The 20,657-nt window shown below is 37.5% G+C and overlaps 2 protein-coding genes and 1 long non-coding RNA gene across 8 annotated transcripts in view; 2 read left to right on the forward strand and 1 right to left on the reverse strand.

Annotated features, from left to right (window-relative positions):
* Positions 1–3,746, reverse strand: part of LOC107040381 (ankyrin repeat and sterile alpha motif domain-containing protein 1B) — a 101,482-nt gene extending 97,736 nt beyond the window's left edge. For 2 of the 3 annotated variants that reach the window (XM_015260455.2, XM_015260456.2), the window contains exon 1: positions 3,449–3,746. In XM_015260455.2, the coding sequence (XP_015115941.1) occupies positions 3,449–3,552 (104 nt within the window). In that variant the 5' untranslated portion in view covers positions 3,553–3,746. The remainder of the gene's footprint in view (positions 1–3,448) is intronic. The other variant, XM_015260454.2, reaches the window with a different exon arrangement.
* On the forward strand, positions 666–1,605 carry LOC107040383. Its single transcript, XR_001461006.1, has 2 exons — positions 666–754; positions 1,020–1,605. It is a non-coding gene; the product is annotated as an uncharacterized LOC107040383 (long non-coding RNA).
* LOC107040382 (transmembrane 7 superfamily member 3) overlaps positions 3,735–20,657 on the forward strand; it is a 23,232-nt gene continuing 6,309 nt past the window's right edge. Inside the window, exons 1-3 of one of the 4 annotated variants that reach the window (XM_015260458.2) lie at positions 3,735–4,004; positions 7,980–8,312; positions 18,365–18,633. In XM_015260458.2, the coding sequence (XP_015115944.1) occupies positions 3,914–4,004; positions 7,980–8,312; positions 18,365–18,633 (693 nt within the window). In that variant the 5' untranslated portion in view covers positions 3,735–3,913. Of the gene's footprint in view, positions 4,005–7,979; positions 8,313–15,182; positions 15,578–18,364; positions 18,634–20,657 lie in introns of those variants that run through there. The other 3 variants (XM_015260457.2, XM_015260460.1, XM_015260459.1) reach the window with 3 other exon arrangements.

The raw sequence follows: 20,657 nt of genomic DNA on the forward strand, positions 1-20,657 counted from the left end.
AAAGAAGGTATGTTAATACATTCCTTCGAATCTCTTCACTCCGAAAATATTTTCGAATTGAGACCTGCAACCGTTGGTTAACTACATATCAAAGGTTCAAACAAAAAATTGAAAGACTTTTTTTCATAGCCAAAAAATGTCCTCCAAAGAAGCTCCAAAAATATTTGCAGGACAACCAAAACGAAATCAACGACCGGAATGCCTTGCTCTACTATTAAGCCACCAAACGATTGATTTGTCTGTTCACCGGATACTTGTTTTGACGAAGTGAATTTTCTTGTTGAGCTTCTCAACGTCCTATATGCAGCCGTCTCGAGACTAGGGATGCAACGGAGAAAACTGACCGGTAATTTTACCGTCATTTGACGCATCATTTGACGGTCACTGACCGAACGCAAATTTGTGACCATTTCGGTCATAAAAAAATGACAAAATTCTGTGTCACAAAAATGACCAAATACTTTTATGACGGTCACTTTGCATCTAGATAGACGCCACTCAATTTTTTTTTCTTTCGATGGAGTGTGACATTCGCCACTCATAAATGTGTAGTACGGTAGTACCTAGAGAGGGGCACATGACGTGTTAGACAGAGAAGAGTTGAGAACAGGATCCTTTCTCTCTCTGTCTCAACTCTCTAGGTATGATATATATGTCTATGGAGAGTGACGCGTAGTGGAAACATCGCTCCTCAACTGATCGGCTGATTCACGCTTTGAATAAAAAATATTGAATATCACATGATTAAACACAGGTAAGACCATCAGATATATACTTATCAATTTCGACATTGAATGGAAAGACTTGACACATGACCCTCAATTGGAAGTATCAATTCATTCATTTCCCAATTGCCAGAATCCAATCGAGACAGGAAGTATAACCTCAAACCATGAAACCACTTTTTTCACTTGAGAAATCCACTGAAAAATCAATCAAACAAATGTTTCAAACAAATCAAAGTGGATGTTTATTGCACTTTCTATAAATTTTTGGCCGTTTACGGCCTATTGCTTCAGCTCCAGATACCTAAGTGGCCTGTTAAGAATCGAAGTGGGATGAAGATAATCTACCAGTTTTTTTAAAGCAAAAGTTCACTGATGACATTCAATTAAAAAAATGCCATATCAATGTCGCATCATTCTTCGCCAGTCATACTGCCAATGATGAAAGCTTATGGGATACATGAAAGCTTCCTAAACCAAATTTCACATTCGCCTATTTGACACCGATGTTGTGCTCAGAATATTGCAACGAGCGACGTCTTCGGCCTGCGGACAAAAAAAGACTCGAGAGACTCCTGGGGATGTCGACGGAGAGGGAACGGAAGATGAGGATTCTGGGGAGCTGGAGTCAGACTTGAGTGCTGATGATGATGATGATGATGCCACAGACGGAACTCCCAATGATGGATACGATGATGATGATTTCCCAGAGTTTTTCCCATGTCTCTAAAACGTATCAAACTATTCTTCAGTGGAATTGAAGCTATGAATCCAAAGATTAGTTAGCTCATAACTAATTATTGATAAGAAGTTTCTATGTGATCAAACAAAAACGAATGTATAGATCCTAAGATTAACAATAAAAGTTTTTTTTTGTAAATGCCCATATTCTTTTTTCCTCTGAAGAAGAGATAAATTCGGAAAAAATCGGAAATGAAAATAAAATTCATTCATAAGTTTTAGTGCTATCAAACGGCTTCGAATTCCCTGAGGATCGGTGAAACAACATTAAAAAAAAAAAAATTACCAAAAAGTGACCGAACACAAAAATGATGGTCAGGTTTCATCTAGATAGATAATTTTTCACTATAAATGACACAGAAAAAAAATGACTGACCACTTGAAAAAATGACCGGTCAGTTTGCATCACAAAATGGACGTCAGGTTAGGAATGGTCAGAAAACGGTCATTTTACCACTGACCTGACCAGTGTTAAAAATGACCGTCATTTTGCATCCCTACTCGAGACCATCAGGTTCTGCAGACACTGCACAGCGTTTCATCTTATCACCGAACCGACCCCAAAAATAAATAGACTCGAATAGATTCCATTATCGCTGCGTCAAAGACGATGGACAAGAGGTCGATAAAAATTTATTCGACAAACTCAAGCCTCTGAGATGAAAAACACGCCGAGGACATTGATGAGGTAAAGAGTGAGGTCTTTCCTTCAGAACAAAGTGTAGAAAACAAAGTGGATAAACATGCATTGTAGGAGCGAAAATATTGCTGGTTGTGGCACGTGCCCAAACTCCGAAATCACATGAGAAAAGGGGTGCGAGGTGCAGGGATCGGTGATTGGGTCAACTCCAGTTTTGATTTACCTCCACGTAATCACACATTCTTTTTTTACCTATTCGTTCCTCCTGTACATTTGTTACGTTTTTTTTTTATTGAATAGAAGGCCGGGGAGGTGGGTCGTGGGCTCGATACCATGACACGACTTTTGTACACACGCAATGCTAACGCTGCAGTATCAACCGTGACTCATTCTCAACTCAGTTTGAAATTGTTATTGCTTGGTCGGGTGATAACGAGGAAACCCATGAATTCGGCACGCTTCCTCGTTACGACTCAACTCTAGATTCGTCATCTGTTTCAATTGCGCTGGGAAAGAATTTGCAACAAGTACATGTGAATGATTCATGATAAGCTGCAATATTATGTTGAAAGGAAAATTCAGAATGTAAATAAACAAAATCGTTTGTTTAAAGAAGCACGAATTTCCAATAAAAGAGATGATGAATCTACTTTTTTGAAAAATATTTTCGATAAAAATAGATTTAGGAAAAATTAATCGAAAAACATTTTTCAGCAAATTCAATAATTTGTAAAAAAAATATTTATTCATAGCATATCAAGTCTCATGAGATTTTATTCGAAAATTGTTCACTCCGAAGATAATTCCAAATTAACAAATACTTTATATTCAGCTCATGCAGTTTTCTTAAAGGGAAAATTGATTTCCATCGATAATAAATCCATATCGAGCCTCGAAAAATACAAGTAGACTGCGCGGGTTATTCCCTCGCGATTTGATAGAGAAAGGTCGCGCACCCGAAAAAAAAGTAATCTGACAATACACAAACTACTGACCCAAGGATAAAATTTATACACAAGGGTCGATCCTCCTAACCTCAATCACCCGAAATCCCCGTAAATAATTCCCCTTCGAAATTTAATTTGACAATTAGTGTCGTCTCAATAGTTTCTCCCCGGGATTTTTGAGTTAATGCATCAATACACTAAAAATCATTACAACAAACAAGTAGTACGACCTGATTCTCTTCTAATTAAATGTCAAAATCTCTGTAGATAATTGTCTTCACCTTTTGAAATTCTGGAGGTTTAGAAAAATTTTGAAAAATTGTTTGACCCTTTGGAGGCTAGGTAATGAGGATAAAAATATTTTAAGGAGTTATTGTGTGCTGGTTGACACCCACCTTGCCAGTGGACCACTCCTTTTCGCTCGTTGTCCAAGTATTTTCTCCACAACAGTGACATTCCCACTTCTCGCTGCCTCCAGCAGCTCCTGATCCTTTCCCATCTCCCATTTACAAACTACAAACCAACAGACACATCAAGACACACCTGTACAATACTTGATTTTTCGGATATTTTACTACGAAATTTACTCGAGTTTCATTGATCCAACGTGGCCATCTTGGGGCCAACTGAACTGACACCTTGCGGTGGAAATAGAGGTTACGAAAACGAGAGGATCAGTAGTAGACCTCCCCGCTCGCGTCTCACCGCGACAGTGCCATGGGGATTCACAGCTGTTGCGCCGTACCGTACGGAATAGTGGAGTGACTTTTCGACGTTTTGAGAGTGGTCGAAGACCGAGAAGACGAACGTATTCGTTTAGTAAAGTTGATAGAGGGTTTATTGGTTTGCGGGCAGAGAGGATGGGAGGACCATGGGAGGTTGTGGTTTGGGGGGTTTTTCTTGGTGTGTTGGGGTTCACTGGGGGGAGTGTGATGATTGGTGGTGCGCCCGGTAAGAAAAACATAACCTTGTTCAATGTTTTTTTGTTGATATCCCAATGGGTTGTTTTATTCATGTACATTCTCTGCGGCGCAATTTCTTCGGAATTTCATTTCTTTTTTTCATTGAGTTTTTTTCATTGTTGTTATGTAATTGTTTTGATTATTTTCGAGGTTGATTAGTGGAGGATGTTTGTGTTCAATCGGATATCAATTTTTTAGATAGATAGATAGATAGATAAATAGAATGCGATTTATTATACCCTGAGATACAGAGATCCTCTAAAGGCAACAGAAATTTACATCGAATACATCTTCGAAGCATCAAAGTCGTAATTGTATAAAAAAATTCTCTTGAGTAGAGTTTTATCCATTACATTTAGTTCTTTAATCAGTGTTTACAGAACTTTATTCACAATCATTTTTTGTTCTTTTTTGTTTCCGAATGGAAGCATTGTAATCGTTCAAATTTAACCCTAGTCTGGTCACCAAACGCGACCCTGCGACTTCGGTCACCTTCGCGAGGATTTCTCGCCGTATTATTTAGGCTTTAACGCTGCCAAATTCACTCTACACTGCCCGAGCACGTTTAGCGAGTTTCCGGCAACGTCGCGTCTTGGGCAATTTCATTTTACATAGGAAAAAATCAGTGGCGAAGTGGTAAAACGGTTTAAGTCGACTTATCTCCCAGTTGAGTTTTTGAGGAATATTCCCGAATCTGAGGGAGATAGCGAAATTTTCGTAAATATATTTATTGTAGCACTCAATCGGCTCTACAAAAAAGGTTATAGCAAAAATTTTGCTATCTCCCTTAGATTCCGAGATATTCATTGAAAATTGGTCAATAGTCAAAATTGACTAGTAGGGGAGGGTGGGGTAAAATGGACACGTTAGACTTTTTAAAAATTATTCATAACTCACAAACAAATTTATCAATTGAGCTCAGTTTAGGCTTATCACAAAGGGAAAGAATTGTTCTTTGTATTGAAAAAAAAATTAAATTTCATCAACATGCCAACCCCTTATTAACATTTGAAAAAAAGTCAAAAGGGTCCGTTTTACCCCAAACTCCCCTACCGTTTTACTACCAAATAATTTGTTTTCTTTAGGAATTTTGGGAAATATGTTTTTCTAAAAACTACTATAATTTTTTAGACACTTCAATTGACAAATTCAATTTTTTTTTCATTTTTCCCGGTTAGCCACTCAGGTGTAATTAAAGTGAACCGACGCACGGCGAGGTTTCTCGCACAGGGTGACCAATCCAGTAGCCAAGCGGTAAAACCGGGTTAAAGTAGTATGGTCAGGGATCGATTTCCAAGATTAAAATATGAAATCATTTTTTTATGAAAGTTAATATCAATAAAAACCTCCTGGTGCAATTTGTGGCACATTGATCGTTTAGTATGGTTGATAAGAATTGATGAAAAACTAGATTTTAACACAGAGTCTTATAGGCAAATCACATTTTTGGGTGGTTTTTATGATAAATCCAAGATTAAATTATTTAAAAAATCCAAAAAAAATGGGAAAAAAACAAAAATTTACGACCACCGATGAAAATTATTGACCGTTTGGGACTTTAGTTATAAATAATTTCTGCTCCTCGGTGTTCGGAAATTGCGTGTCGAGTAGATGCGGCAACGACGCGTTAGTGGAGTGGGGACAAGCGGGCATTTCAAATATCGTTTTCCCTACGCTCTTAAGTTACAGTGTTGCCACACATAAAACGACGCTAGTCAAAGGAGGTACATTATTCGAATAATAAGTGAAAAATAATAAAAATAATCGATTAATTCCTATATTCATAAATTTTATAATTCACAAAGAGAATTTTCAATTATAAATCAGTTTTTTGATTAATTTTTTTGGATTTTCTTGACGGACACTCAACGATCACTTTGGAGAGTGACCATACTACTTTAAGTCGATTTTGACTATTGGCCAGTTTTTGACAAATATCTCGAAATCTAATAGAAATTGAAAAATTTTTGTCATGCCCTTTTTTGTAGAGCCAATTGAAGGTTATAAAAAAAGTAATGAGAAAAATTTTGCTATCTATCTTAAATTCCAAGACATTCATAAAAAACTGACCAAAAGTAAAAATCGATTTAACCCGATTTACCGTTTTGCTACTGAATCTAGGGTCAAGTTTTGGATTTTTCGTATTATATCGTGTTATTTGTGTTATATCCATTATAATCCAAAAAGTCCGAAAAGGCCATTTTTAGACCGTGTCCTTATGTATGTATGTACGTATATAAACAAATTTTTGTTCCATTGTTCACCAATGAATCGGTGGAATAGAATCTTTTTTTCCCTCAAAGATAAGTATTGTTGAGCCTTATCAATCGCCATTAATTAAAATTCAATTAATTTATCAATTTTGTAAATTTAGAAAAATTTTCAAAAATTGTTTTTTACGATAACTGAAACAACTGTTCTGAATTGATTGAATGATGGCTTAAAAAAGTAATAACGTGTATCAAATTAAGTTATTGGCACTATGAAATAATAATGTTTGTCACTAATAATTTTACGATGAAATGTTGAGAACTTTTTTTTATTTCCTATTGTTTTTTCATCTAATTCCAAGGTAATTGAAGGATTGAGAATCTTTTTTGAAGAGGTAAATGAGACGATTCCTCCCATTTTGTTTGATGTTGGCTAATATTCAGTATTAAGGGAGATATTTGATGGGGGATTTTTTCAGCCACAGAAAAGGTCTTTGGATGTTTCATTATAGAATCAATCAATTCGAAAATAGCTACAGAATTTACCAACACTCATTTCGTTATAACGGATAAAAGCGTCATAATTTAATTCTGATTTCGACCAATCAACGCAGCACGCGCAGTCACGTGACACGTTTAATAGTTTCCCTGTAGCCTATCAATTGTTTTCTACTAATATGCCAGATATTCCTCACATTTTCGTGGAACGTATCACGTAACCGCGAACATCGCACTCCGGTTAGCCAAAATCAAAATGGAAGAAATAATCCCCCGAATACCCCTCGACCTTCAAAAATTCATCGAATATTTTCATCGAACATTTTCTCAAGTTTCCCTACATATCAATGAACGAGATAAATTTGGTAATAAAATCCCTCTCATTGCTATTGCATCAAAGAATTTTGAAATTCTTGAAGTAGGGTGAACAGACCGATTGCTGGACGGTTTAGGGAAATTCGAGTTTTGTGGTAGGATCTAAAATAAAAGAATCACCTAAATGGAGATATGATGGCTTCCATACGTTCAAGAATGTTTTAATGAACAGAAAAAAATTATTTGAAGTGAAAATAATGAAACAAAGAATAATTAAATTAAGAAATAGTTGAATGCAGCCGAAACCCCTGAGTTCTGAACGACTGGGCCATATTTTTTTCATTTATTAAATGTCGATCAATAGAAACAATAATTGATCACATGATTATACATGAGTAATATTATTGAAAGGTGAAATGATCAGTACAATTTTCATTTTATTTATGGAATATTCAATGCAAGTTGAAACCGTCCAGAAACTAACCCCCGTCCGGAAATTGACCTATTTACCCTATTACAGCCGACATATAATTCATTTCAGGATGAAGGGTCAGAGTACGTTTGTTTTGAGAAATTTTCTTATATGCAAAAATACCCAGCAAACAGTATGTCGACAATTTGTCGACAAATTGTCGATGTCGTGTTAAATTTTAGATGGCAGTGACAAAAATTGTTTTCTGGGTAATCGCTTGACATTTTAGCATACGACGACTCATTTTAAAGATAATTGCATAAATAATAAGGAGAAACAGCAAAAGAAAGAAATAAAATTTGATTTATCAATGTTATCATTTGCGTATTCATTTTAATTCTTTGTAGCTAATGTTGTGAAAAAACAAAAACCTGAGAATGTAATCGCGTCATCGAGCGATTTTTTTTTTTGGCTTATGATTGTATCATTGTTCTTTTATTATCATTTCTTGTATTTATATGCATTCCAGGTTATCCACGTATCAATGTTTCAATTTCTGATTTCAATGCTTCTGATACGAATGGTTGGGCATTTTCTAATCAAGTGCAGTTGAAGGCAAACACAATTAGTGTTATCGATGTCGTAAATATTGCGCCGGTTGTTTCCTTCATGATTGTTCAAGTACATACCCAGGAATGGAATATTACGCTTTCGTACACAGCGTCGTTCGATAATAAAATCCTTGTGACTGGATCGAATGTGGGACTCCAAATTGATCCCAAGGGTCATCAGGTTTTCGTGAAGAATGATAATGATGCAGGGCTGCAGGCATTAGTAGCTGTTGTGGTGTATTCCGGCAATGGTTTGTATTTCACATTCTTCGATTTTTTCTACTCGGAAGTGCGACGTATAATATATCGATGAGTCACACAGATAACATTAACACGATGATAATCGGATGAGATTGAAATAGATTGTGATAAAACAATTGTTTTCCACCTTTTACATCTGTTTGTTCTATTTATGGAAATAACTTATTTTTGCTTTTTTTCTTTCTGTATTTTTTTTTCAGTTCCATTGAGAATGAAGCGACTCAGGAAAATTTTTTAAGGAGCATTGAACAATTACGTCACGCTTTTTTGGATATTTTGCCCCCCCCCCCCATCCCGTCGCAGGCTATCACAAACGCAAGACCCTCCCTGGAATATTACGTTACGATATCAAGACCCCCCACCCCCTCGATTAATGTGAAAAATCAAATGAAAAAATAGGAATTAAAAATAAAAATCAAGAAAAATTCGAATACAAGCGCCATCAATTTCTTTATTTAATGTTGGTAAATACATATAACACAACATAACATAACATAACATTGCCATCACAGCATTAAGAATTGCAACTGATGACTGCTTATTAATGCGCGTCACTTAGTGATAATCATCGTATTCTTCATCTCCCCTTCGTTTGAAAATGAAAAAAGAAAAGGATTTTTAATCTTTTAAATTTTTTTCTTCAATCAAATGAGAAAATAAAAATCTGAGCGTGTCATCACAACATTCAAGACAAGCCCCCCCCCCTTAATCGCGTGACGTAATTGTTGAATCCTCCCTTAAATGAGCTTTCTTGCAGGCCTTGAAATTTTTCCTCCAAAGTCTTCAGAATAATTTCTCTGAATCTCTTTATTTTTAAAATATTGGTGCTACAAAATCTAGAAAAAATCCTTGGAATACGATATTTCCGAAAATTTGTATCACAATGGAAGAAGACTGTTTTTTATAGTCCAAGAAATCCTATCGTAAAAAGGAGAAAGGAAATCGCTCTCGAAATATCTCGAAAATCTCGAATAAGCGTACGCGTAAGACTGAAACCGAAGCGCCACTACGTGAGGAGAAGAGAAGACGTGTCCGCAGCCCGCGCGGCCGCACTCGTTAGCAAAAAAGAAGAAATTCTGATAAATTTTCCTGAGCCACTTCCAAGATCCCCACTGATTAAAATCTAGAGCAAATTGATGACCGGAGATACCTCCCTACATGTGAAATAAGTTCCTTTGTGAATATTTTCCAAGCTAAAACATTTTTATAAGAGTTTCAAAAGACTTTCGACCAACATTCTCCGGTTTTCTCATTCTGGAGATATTTTTAAAATCGAGTTTGAAATAATAAGTGAGAACCGTTCTGAGTTGTGCATTAATCATTAAATTTTTTCAATTAATGCTGGATTGCTATGAGCTTTATGTTGGAGTCATTCAGAGTGAAGCGATAGCGAATGCATCACTCTCCTAATGTACGCCAACATACCCGAGTGGAAATTGCTTCAGGTCCGCCTGAAGTATGATCAGAACTTGATTCAGTTTTCGTAAGATTTGACTGATCAGGTGATTTCTGATGAGAACTTGACCAAGTTTTGATCTAGTGGATTGGATTCCAAAAACTACCGGCCAGTTAGATCAAGTTCTGGTTAGGTAGGTATGATCAGGTGACGCCTGATGAAACCCTGATCAAGTTTCGATCCAGTCGATCGGATCCTGAAAACTAACGGCGAGTTCAGATCAAGTTCTGGTCAAGTAGGCATGATCAGGTGACGCCTGATGAAAACCTGACTAAGTTTTGATCCAGTCGATCGGATCCCAAAAAATAACGGCGAGTTCAGATCAAGTTCTGGTCAAGTAGGCATGATCAGGTGACGCCTGATGAAAACCTGACTAAGTTTTGATCCAGTCGATCGGATCCCAAAAAATAACGGCGAGTTCAGATCAAGTTCTGGTCAAGTAGGCATGATCAGGTGACGCCTGATGAAAACCTGACTAAGTTTTGATCCAGTCGATCGGATCCCAAAAAATAACGGCGAGTTCAGATCAAGTTCTGGTCAAGTAGGCATGATCAGGTGACGCCTGATGAAAACCTGACTAAGTTTTGATCCAGTCGATCGGATCCCAAAAAATAACGGCGAGTTCAGATCAAGTTCTGGTCAGGTAGGCATGATCAGGTGACGATTGATGAGGACCTGACCAAGTTTTGATCCACTCGATCGGATCCCAAAAACTTCAGACGGGCTCAGATGTAGTTCTTATCAGGTAGACATGATCTTAGTCTGAGGTCAGGTTCCCTAAACCCAATTTGATCCGATTCGTATTTGATGCAAATGATTTTCATTTGAACCGGGTTAATGGAAAAAAAAAATGATAAGGTTCGGATCCAGTCTACTTGATCTTATTTTGAACATACCTTTTCCGAGGATAAAATTTTTTATTAATTAAAATTTTTAATTAATTTTTAATCAATTTTTAATTGATTTTTTAATTAATTGTGCGGAGAGAGGGAGGGGTGGCTCAATAACTACATATAGTAGAAGTGTCACACTCACAGGCAAATTATCTTGACTAGAAAAAAACATATCAAGTTCCCATTTGTTCATTAATGTTATGATTATCAGGATTATTATCCATTAATGAAATGGATAAAATTTTAACTAAACAAATTTTCTTTCTCTGAATATCCGCGCAAATCGGCGAGATCATAAATAATCTCAAAGTCAACAAATACCCAGATACAGATCATATAGACAAAACGGAGTCCCCGTAATAACAATACTGCGATAGTCTAGTGATTAGGGCTTAGGACTAGTAATTACGGTCGGGATTCATTAGGAGAGGCCACCTATCGTGGAAAAATTGAATTATCTTTTGTTTTGAATTAGTTATCACTAATAATTATTATTGATTCCGGCAGACAAGTCATCAGGTTTGAATACGTCAGCTTGATCAAATCCGGAACTGTTAGGCCTGATCAAGTCTTGATTAAAAGCCGCGTTACCCGAGTGGAAATTCCGGTCAGGTCTTGATCAAGTTCGGATCAGGTAAGACCTGACCACTGATCAGGTATTGATCAAGTTGACGGATCCGGGCTTGATCAGACATGTTACGCCTCTGAGCAATCCGAATTTGATCAGGACGAATGGATCCGAACTTAATCAAGTCAACTGTATGAAAACCGGATGACCTGTCTGTCAGTATCGATAACAATTATCAATGATAATTAATCCAAAACAAAAGATAATTCAATTCTTTCACCGTAGGCTGCCTCTCTTAATGAATCTCTACTGTTATTACCTCTGAAAAAGCTTATTATTTTTTTACCGATGCTGGAGATCGAACCGGGAATCCTATGATTGCTAATCCTATGCCCTAACCACTACGCTGTCTCGCTATTACTATTGAATAAACTGTACATTGCCTATATGATTTGTATCGGGGTATTCGTTGAATTTGCGATTGTTCCTGATCTCGCGGATGTGCGTATGTATTCTCAGAGATAAAATATGCTCAATAAAATTTTTATTTATTTTACTAATGAATAATAATAATGACAATAACCTAATCAGAACTTGATCTGAATCATCCTGCAATTTTTCTGATCCGATCTACTGGATCACAATTTGGTCAGGTTCTCATCAGGCATCATCTGATCATGTCTACCTGATCAGAACTTGATCTGAACCCGCCTGTAGTTTTTCGGATCCGATCTGCTGGATCAGAACTTGGTCAGGTTCTCATCAGGAATCACCGGATCAGTCGAACCTTACATAAACCTGATGAAGTTCTGATCGTCCTTCAGGTGGGCCTGAAGCAATTTTCACTCGAGTATGTACCCGGCTTTGATTGATGTGAAATAAGGCCAGCCGGCCTTTGACAAGCCGTATACGTTGTAGGTCAGGCCCTGATTCACTCCGAGTAAGCCTTGCCGGAGAGGGGGAACCTCAGACAAACTTGATTCGGCCCTGCTCAAATGTGAATCCGGCTTACCGGCCTCCGGCATGCCGTACTTTTCGCCTATCAGGCCCTGATCTATTTCAATTGAGGTTCGCCGGTATCCGGTGAATCTCAAACCCACTTGGTCAGACCCTGCTCAAATGGAAATACGCCTTGCCGGGCTCCGGCACACCGTATACATCATATACTTGACCCTGATCTATTCGGAATGAGGCAAGCTCGTCGTATATGGTGAACCCTGAGCGAAAGTGATCACGTCTGGCCCTTATGTGTCTAATCAACCGTATAGGTCAAGACTAATAATTATAATAATTGTTGAGAAGAAAACCCGTCAAGTCGATAATTAATATTCGATAAATAAATATTTAAAAACATGTATTGAGAATAGTTTATTAGTTTCGATTCAAGTGTGTATGCGTAAAAGCGCAACTACCGGCTTATATAGCCCATAAGAGTTATCACATTCAAGAATTTCAGAGTGGCAGGCTAGGACTCACGGGACTCTAGCGATCATCAAAATTAAGCAGCTTCGAGCGCGGTTAGTAACTGGATGGGTGACTGAGACGGAACACCAGAACCGTGAAAGCAATTTTTTTTTCTTTTTCCTTTCGAATAGAAGCATTGCAATCGTTCGATTTTCACATTTTCTAATTTTGCTTGGAAATGATGCAGAATGGTCTGAAACGTAAAAATGCGAAGTTTGGGGACCATGTCTGTGCGTGACACTGACCAGTCGGTGGTCATTTTTTCATAAATTTGATAATTAAACAGGAAAAATCATTCCAAAAAGTTTGAAATTTTTTCAGTTAATTGGTATAACTTGAGACTAACTCTATGCCAAACTTCAGCTTGATCCGTTCATTAGTTTTTGAGCAATATCCATTCGTTTTTTAACCTTTTCTCACAAATATCTCGGAAAATATCCAACCGATTTCAATAATTTTTTTTTTCAAAATATTCGGCATGGTATCCTCTATCTAAATCAATCAAAACATATATACCCGTTCACACAAAGTTTTTGAGGTATTTGGATTTTTCTGTTGAAACTGACTTGAAATCCTTGTTCGCGCTCTAAGTTGAGTAACAATTCAGATATTGACTTGAAATTTGGCATGAAGCTGTCCCTGATCATTGGAAGGACCGGTATGGAAGATGGGCTCAATCGGTCAATTAGTTTCGGAGATATTCAACTTTGTATATAAACTTAATGTCTTGAATGTCTCAATAACGAGTCAACCGATCTCAATAATTTTTGTTTCAAAATATTCGGCTTGATGTTCTCTATTTCAATCAATCAAAATATATATACCCGTTTATACAAAGTTTTGGAGATTCATTTCAATTAATCAACTCCGTATAAACGATTTTACGAAAAAGGTAACTGCTATGGATCCATTCGAAAGCTTACTACCAATGGAATTGGTAGAAATAAAAAATTAAAATACAAATAACACATAAAGCAACAGTCACATGCCTTCTGCAATATAGGAGCGGTCAACTGCTTGTTTTTTTCAAATTTGGGTTTAGGGAGAGTATAAATCTACTATATAAATTAAAATTGATCGTCCTCCATCAATAATTAAACATAAAAAAATAATTTTCTATTCGAAAAAATAACCTTGTATTAACCGGATCAGGCCCTGAGAGACGTACATCAGGTCCGGAGACAGTGAACGTGATCGTGCCCTGTTCTATCAATGCGTCTCATGGCTGATACGAACCGAGCATGACGAGGCTTTGATAGCCAGATATGGCCCGGACTTCTCGGATCAGGCAACCTTATCCGGACCTGATGAAACCCGTTCACGATTTTCTAGCCGGATAGTTCATCATGTGATGTTGAAAATTATGATATAGAGCAATATATGTCTTATATCATATATATGTATATAGGCGAATCCGATAATTCTGTATATGAAAAATTGCCTAAATTTTTCAATTTTTTTAAATCGAACAGTATAGTCCAAAAGAAGAAAAATGAACGCAACCGGAGCTCTCTAACTTAATTAGTAGTGGACATATTCAAGATTGTTTTTTTTCCCTCAAAACTCGTTTTTTCAATTGTAATTACGAGCCACTAAGAAGGACAAAAGAAAAATTTGAACCCACAGATTTTGTTGTAAATTTTTTCAGCTTTTCGGGGAAAAAAATGTTTTGTTGTGTATCTATGTATATTAGCATGAGGAAACTCAGTAAAGTTCTAATGGTCATTTGGGGTCGTTTCCCAGTCGTTTTCTTTGTTTTTTTATCGAAAAATTTAGGAACCGACCGCAGTATTCGATCCCGGGCTGGGGGGGGGGGGCAAAATTTGTAACACTCTAAATCTCATGGTTTCATTTATCGAGCGAGAGTCCCGCACGAGACGATTGATCTACCTGGGCAGGTTTTCTCCTGAAGTGAGGTTTTTCCTTGTTCGCCGGCGGTGGGGGAGTCGGAAGGGAACAAATCGTTGAGACCCAAAAGGGTATACGAGAGAAAAAAAATGATCGTAAAGTTTAGGAAATTTTGTCACTAAAAGATATTTCTACTTTTGGTACTCTCACTAACTCAGAGGTGAAATGCCAAAATTTAGTCCTCCCAAAAAATTAGTTGGCAAAAATATCTCGGAATCTACAGAGGATAGAGAAATTTTTGTATAGATCTTTGTTGTAGAGCAGAATGAGATCTACAAAAAGCGGTAATTTTTTCTCTATAAATTCTAATTTCCTTTGAGTTTTTGTTATACGGTGGGGGAAGGAAGGGCTTATGTACGTAGGGGTTTATACATAAAGGGAGCTTTATATACAAGGGGTTACATATATGGGGGGGATGTTATACGTGGAGGGTCATATTTGAGGAGGTTATTTTATACATGGGGGTTTATATCTGAGGGGGGAGGATTACACATGGGTGGTTTTATGTTTGGGGGTTAGATACATGTGAAATTTTACGTAGGGGGGGGGGGGATTTATACATGCGGGGGAGTGTTACATATAGGAAAATAGGTTTCATACAGGAGCACAAATTACACATGTGGGAGTCATATGCGGACCTCCTATGCCACCCCTTCTCTTTAGCTTCGGATGGCAGAGAATCGACCTTGGATCAAGTCTGGGCCGACCCAGAACCAATCTTGAGCCGACATTTCGCCGGCATTCAGCCGACACTTGACCAACATTTAACCGACGCTCGGCGATATCGAGCCGATATTCAGTTGGTATTGGGCCGATATGGAGAAGACCGAAACGCCTCTTATTTTTTATTATTACAGAGAGAAGAGAGGAGGGAGGTTGCACGTGCAGGGTTTTATATATGGCGGAAGGGGGTACATGGCAGATTAGTTACCTATCTAAGGACGGAATTTATGGGGTTGTGTATGGGTAAGTATATGGGGGACTTCGTATATACTGGGAGGTCGTATTAGAGACTCCCGATATATTAGGTTTATGACTTAATTTTTACAGATTTTTCAGTAAATTTATTTGACATAAAAAAATAGAGAACAACGAACTTAATCTTGGAAATATTGTCCATCATTTTCTATGACCTTGCGCCATCTCTCAGGTAACATTCGAATGCCGTCGCGAAAGAAACTTGCAGGCTTCGAGGCGATAAAGTCATCGACGAATTTACGCATATCGTCCAGCGTTTTAAACTGTTTATCTACTAAGGCGTGCTGCATGGACCGGAACAAGTGATAGTCGGATGGGGCCAATTCGGGTGAATATGCCGCGTGCGGGAGAACTTCCCATCCCAAGTTCAAGAGGGTCTTCTGAGTCGCGCGAGCAACGTGAGGTCGAGCATTGTCATGCAGCAGTATGACTTGCCTGCTTCCTTGCCCAGTAAATGGCCTTTTCCGATCAAGTTCTTCGCTCAATTTGTTCAGCTATCGGCGGTAGCGTTCCGCAGTTACCGCCTGACCTGTTTCCAGGAATCCATAATAAAGGAGAATCTTCTTTAAGTGGATGTTCTGTTTCGGCGTCGATGTAATGGATTGTCCGGGATCTACCCACGACTTTTTACGTTTGGGATTCTTGTGAAAAATATACTTTTCATCACCCGTCACAATTTTCCACAAGAAGTCCTTTTTTTGTTGCCCGGCAAGCAGTGAAAGGCACGTGTTCATACATTGACCTAGGTTTCTTTCGGTCAACACATGTGGGACCCACCTTCCAAGTTTTTGGATTTTTTCCATTTGACGTAAACGCTTAGAAATAGCTGTTCGGGTGACTTCTAACTGACCTGCAAGCTCTGGTTGCGTTTGCGTTGAGTCTTCATCCAGTAGAGCTTGCAATTCCGCATCTGTAAACTTTCGAGGCTGTCCAGGACGCGGCTGGTCACTCAGATCGAAATCACCACTTCTAAAACGTTTGTACCAATAATGACACGTTTCATAAGATACATCGTCGGCACCAAGAACACTACACATTGATTCCATTGCTTCAGAAGCATTTTTTCCTTGTTGGAATTCGTATAAAATGCAGTGCCGAATGTGCTGTTGATCAGTTGCCATTGTAAACTCTGCTATTGTGAAAGGTTATGTAACTTACATAGATTTGTCATTTCGTGTTCTGAAACCTTTTGTCCGATCCTTTCAAAACCAGAAAAGACCGCGAATATATTTCTATTTTAAATATACTTTTAAGCTCGAAGAAAAAATCTGTAAAAATTAAGTCACACACTTAATATAATCTCCCTTTTCAACATAAACCCGTCTTAGATGAAACCTCCCATATTTGACACTCTCATCCCCCCCCCGCCCACACAGAAATCCCCGTCCATGAATAAACCGTCCTTTTACAATTTTCCGTCTATCTACAAAATCCCCTTTTTACAAACTCTTCCTCCCCATACATAAAAAACGCTCCTTTACAAGATCCCTCACATACGAATCGCCCCATAGACCCCCATAAAAAACCCCCTTCCCATTAATGAAACCCCCTTTTACGAAACCTCCCTCTAACAAAATCCTATATGTAAAACCCTCTTACATACCACGCACTCATACGTAAGACTTCCTTTTATAAAATCTCTTCCTCATCGGTGGACCTCGACTTTATCGACCCCCCTCCCATACGTAACCTATATCCGTATACAACCCCTTCTCTCTCATGTATAACCCCCCATAAAAAAAATTAATTTCTTCTGAAATTTAGAAAATTTTGGTTTAGAATTAATCGGAATTTTGGTAATTAACTTCTGCACGATTTTTTCCTACAACTTAGAAAATAATTTCTGGATTCTAGAAAAATAAAGTTTAGAAGTCATGGTTTCTAGAATCAAGACACTTTTTATGTAAACGCTAGAAGCTTTTTTTCTTTGTGCACACGCCCGCGAAACCTTAATCGTATCAGAGATATGGTAAATATTGGTGACAATTTGAAATTTTTTACAAGTATTGAGAAATTGAATAAACAAACAGAGCCTGATACACAGACTCTTATAGAAAAATTTCAAGATATGGAGAATAAAGTGTTGAATCGGATGGTGGCCAAAAACAATAGGGTAACGGCGTGAATAAGTCGGATATTCCAACCCCCCGCGTCGCGCGTAGCGCGGCACAAAACATTTTCCGTATTTATTTTCTCGATATATACACCCAGAACAAAAATCATCATTTTGAGATTTCAAAGATTTTAAATTGAGAATTTTGAAAGGATTAAATAGAGATTTTTAAGTCTCAAATTGAGACAGAAAAAACTCCAATTGATCCTTCTGAAAGTCTCGATTTGAGTGTAGTTTTTTGGGTATTTTTGGGGTGAAGTTCCGGTTGCTGGTTCGAAATTTTTTTGGATAGATTTATATATTTTTCCCCGCTGGTAAACGGAAAGACGAATTTTTTCTTCATTCTATTATGACATACGATTTACACTCTTAACTATCCGTTGACCCACCTAAGTCTCGAATCTCGAATCAATTGTTTCAGAACACCCTGTACATGAAAATTTAAGTAACAGAGTGAAGTATGTCGAAGTCTAAGGTTGGCCACAAAAGCAAAATAAATGATTACTAAATTAACACTCTAAGGTGGATTCCATATGTGTTATAACGTATTTCACCTCAAATTATATGGATACAGTCGGCAATCAATTTTTTTTTACTTCAAATATCTAAGAATACTCTAGATCTATTCGGTTTTACCACTTCATACCGCATTTATCGTCTAGCTCCGATTCCTGGAGGTTGTAACATGGAATTCAGCATTGAGACATCACCATTCTTGAGGACATCTGTTGGTAATTCGATGATAATGGTAGATGCCCAGCCAGCCTCATCAATCGGACCGAATGGAAACCAACTGCCTTGTGAAAAAAATTTTGTTACTTATGAGACATATCGGCTCTACATTCCCGAACGGGATTTCACCAGTGAGACATATTTTGCTACAATGTCGAGAATGTTGACTGTGGACAACATCATTAAGTTTGGGAAAAGGGTAAGAAATGAAACTATTCCCAAATTTTCATTTCTCAATTCAGTAAATTCTCTGGAAATTTCCATCGGTTTTTCATTTTCCCTTCTTTTTGCTTTCGAATGGGAGTATTTGACCGATTTTTCGATTTTATCATTTTAATTACAAATGGTCTAGAATGTTATGAAACGTAACGAAATGAAGTATTTAGGGTCATGTCCGTGTGTATGTATGTGACAACTTGGGTGTTTGGTGATTAATTTTTAGAAAATTCAATATAAATATGGTGAAATTCGTAGATCAAATAGATTCAAATAGCAAAACATATTTTCACAAAAAGTTGAATATCTCCTAACCGAGAGTTATCGTCCCTACATCAATTTTATTAAAAAAATGAAAAATGCCGATTACTACCAAGTTATTACTGGTTAACCCTCCTGAACTGTCAACTACCCGAGTGGAAATTTTAGTCAGGTCTTGATCAGACACTGATCAAGTTATCATATCAGATTCTGATCAGGTATGTAACGCTATAATTTTGGATTTTCCACTAGGGTGGCTCGGTTAGCATGGAGCCGCCCGTCTTATGTTACCACTTGTGAAAAAAAAGTTTGAAATAAAAATGAATAATTTTGGGTTTAGAGGAAGGTTTTAATTTCTAATGGATAGGAAATGGTAATAGAACTCGGAAAAAAGTCGCAATTTAATGCAAAATGTTGATTTGATTTCGAGCCGAAATGGGTTTTTTAGATTCGAATTTGCAAACTTTTTTGGTACTCAATCGATGCAAGTATGAATCCAATAAAAATTGCCAATAAATTCTATATACTCAAAAGTAGGGGAGACCGGGGCAAAGTGGAACGGTGGGGCAAAGTGGAACGGCGGGGCAAAGTGGAACGCGGGGCAAAGTGAAACGGTAGCAAAAACGACTTTAGAGCGAATTTTGGGCAACTTTTTTTTTAACTTTATTAGTCGAAAAAAGATGAAAGGTCAAACGTTTCTGAGGGTCAAACAGTGGTGTATATCCCCTTAGGCCAGGGTGAAACTTCGAACCCAGGTGGAATTTGGAAGTTCTCGGTTGATAAGGATAGTCGTTGAGCGAGTCTGTATAGACTAAGGGATACCTAAAAAGTAACGAAAATTTTGGGCACAACTCATTTTTCCCCCATACGTCGAGGTAGAACATAGTTTTCCAGGTATGTGGCTTCAAAATGCTCCTCGTACCATAATTGTCATTCGAGTTACAAAAAAGGTTATTACAAAAATTTCGCTATTTCCCTTACATTCTGCAAAATTTCTCAAAAACTCAGGTGAAGGAGTAGGCAACTTAAGGATGTCCAAGTGCTTCGGCTATTTTTTACTCAATGAAATGCTTTTCTACTTTTGTCGTCGAATATCAGAGCTTTCATTTTAGCTCCATTTGACCCTAAGTTTCCAGACATTTTGCAATGATATTATTATTTAAAATGTGAAGGTCTGAATTTGAATCTCGATATTGAACTGTCAGAAAATATTTTCAAAATGTGAAAAAAATTAGAAAGAGTAATTTTTGGAGGAATTCATAAAACAATTGAAAAATTGAAATTTTTGAAAATTACGAGCATTTTTTAAAAATAATTTATGAACAATCAATTTTCCACGATAAAAATCATTTGTTCGGAAAGGCAAAAAATTTATTCATATTCAGAATTTTACCAGAAATCGATTCCATGCCTAAAAAAATAAGGTATCTAAAAGTTTCAACAATTTCAATTAATTATTTATAAGAAGGGAACCGACTGTAATGGCTAGGTGGGTGAGGTGTTGCTCCAGCGGACATCCAAGCTAAGCAGCGTTGAGCTGGGTTAGTACTTGGATGGGTGGACCGTTTAGGAACACCTCGCTCGCACAAAAATTGCGGGTGGTAGGTACGGCGTAGCGGCCTAGTGTCTCCATCTAGTCAGTGTGACAGATGGATATATTAGGGCACTGCACAAATCGGCCGGCTGTGCGACTAGGATTTTACATGGTTTCCCGTGCAGTCCTAGCTCGAATGGAGCACAGCTAAG

Source organism: Diachasma alloeum, unplaced genomic scaffold (assembly GCF_001412515.2).
Source record: "Diachasma alloeum isolate Michigan unplaced genomic scaffold, Dall2.0 Dall_scaffold_00328, whole genome shotgun sequence".
Classification (NCBI taxonomy): domain Eukaryota; kingdom Metazoa; phylum Arthropoda; class Insecta; order Hymenoptera; family Braconidae; genus Diachasma; species Diachasma alloeum.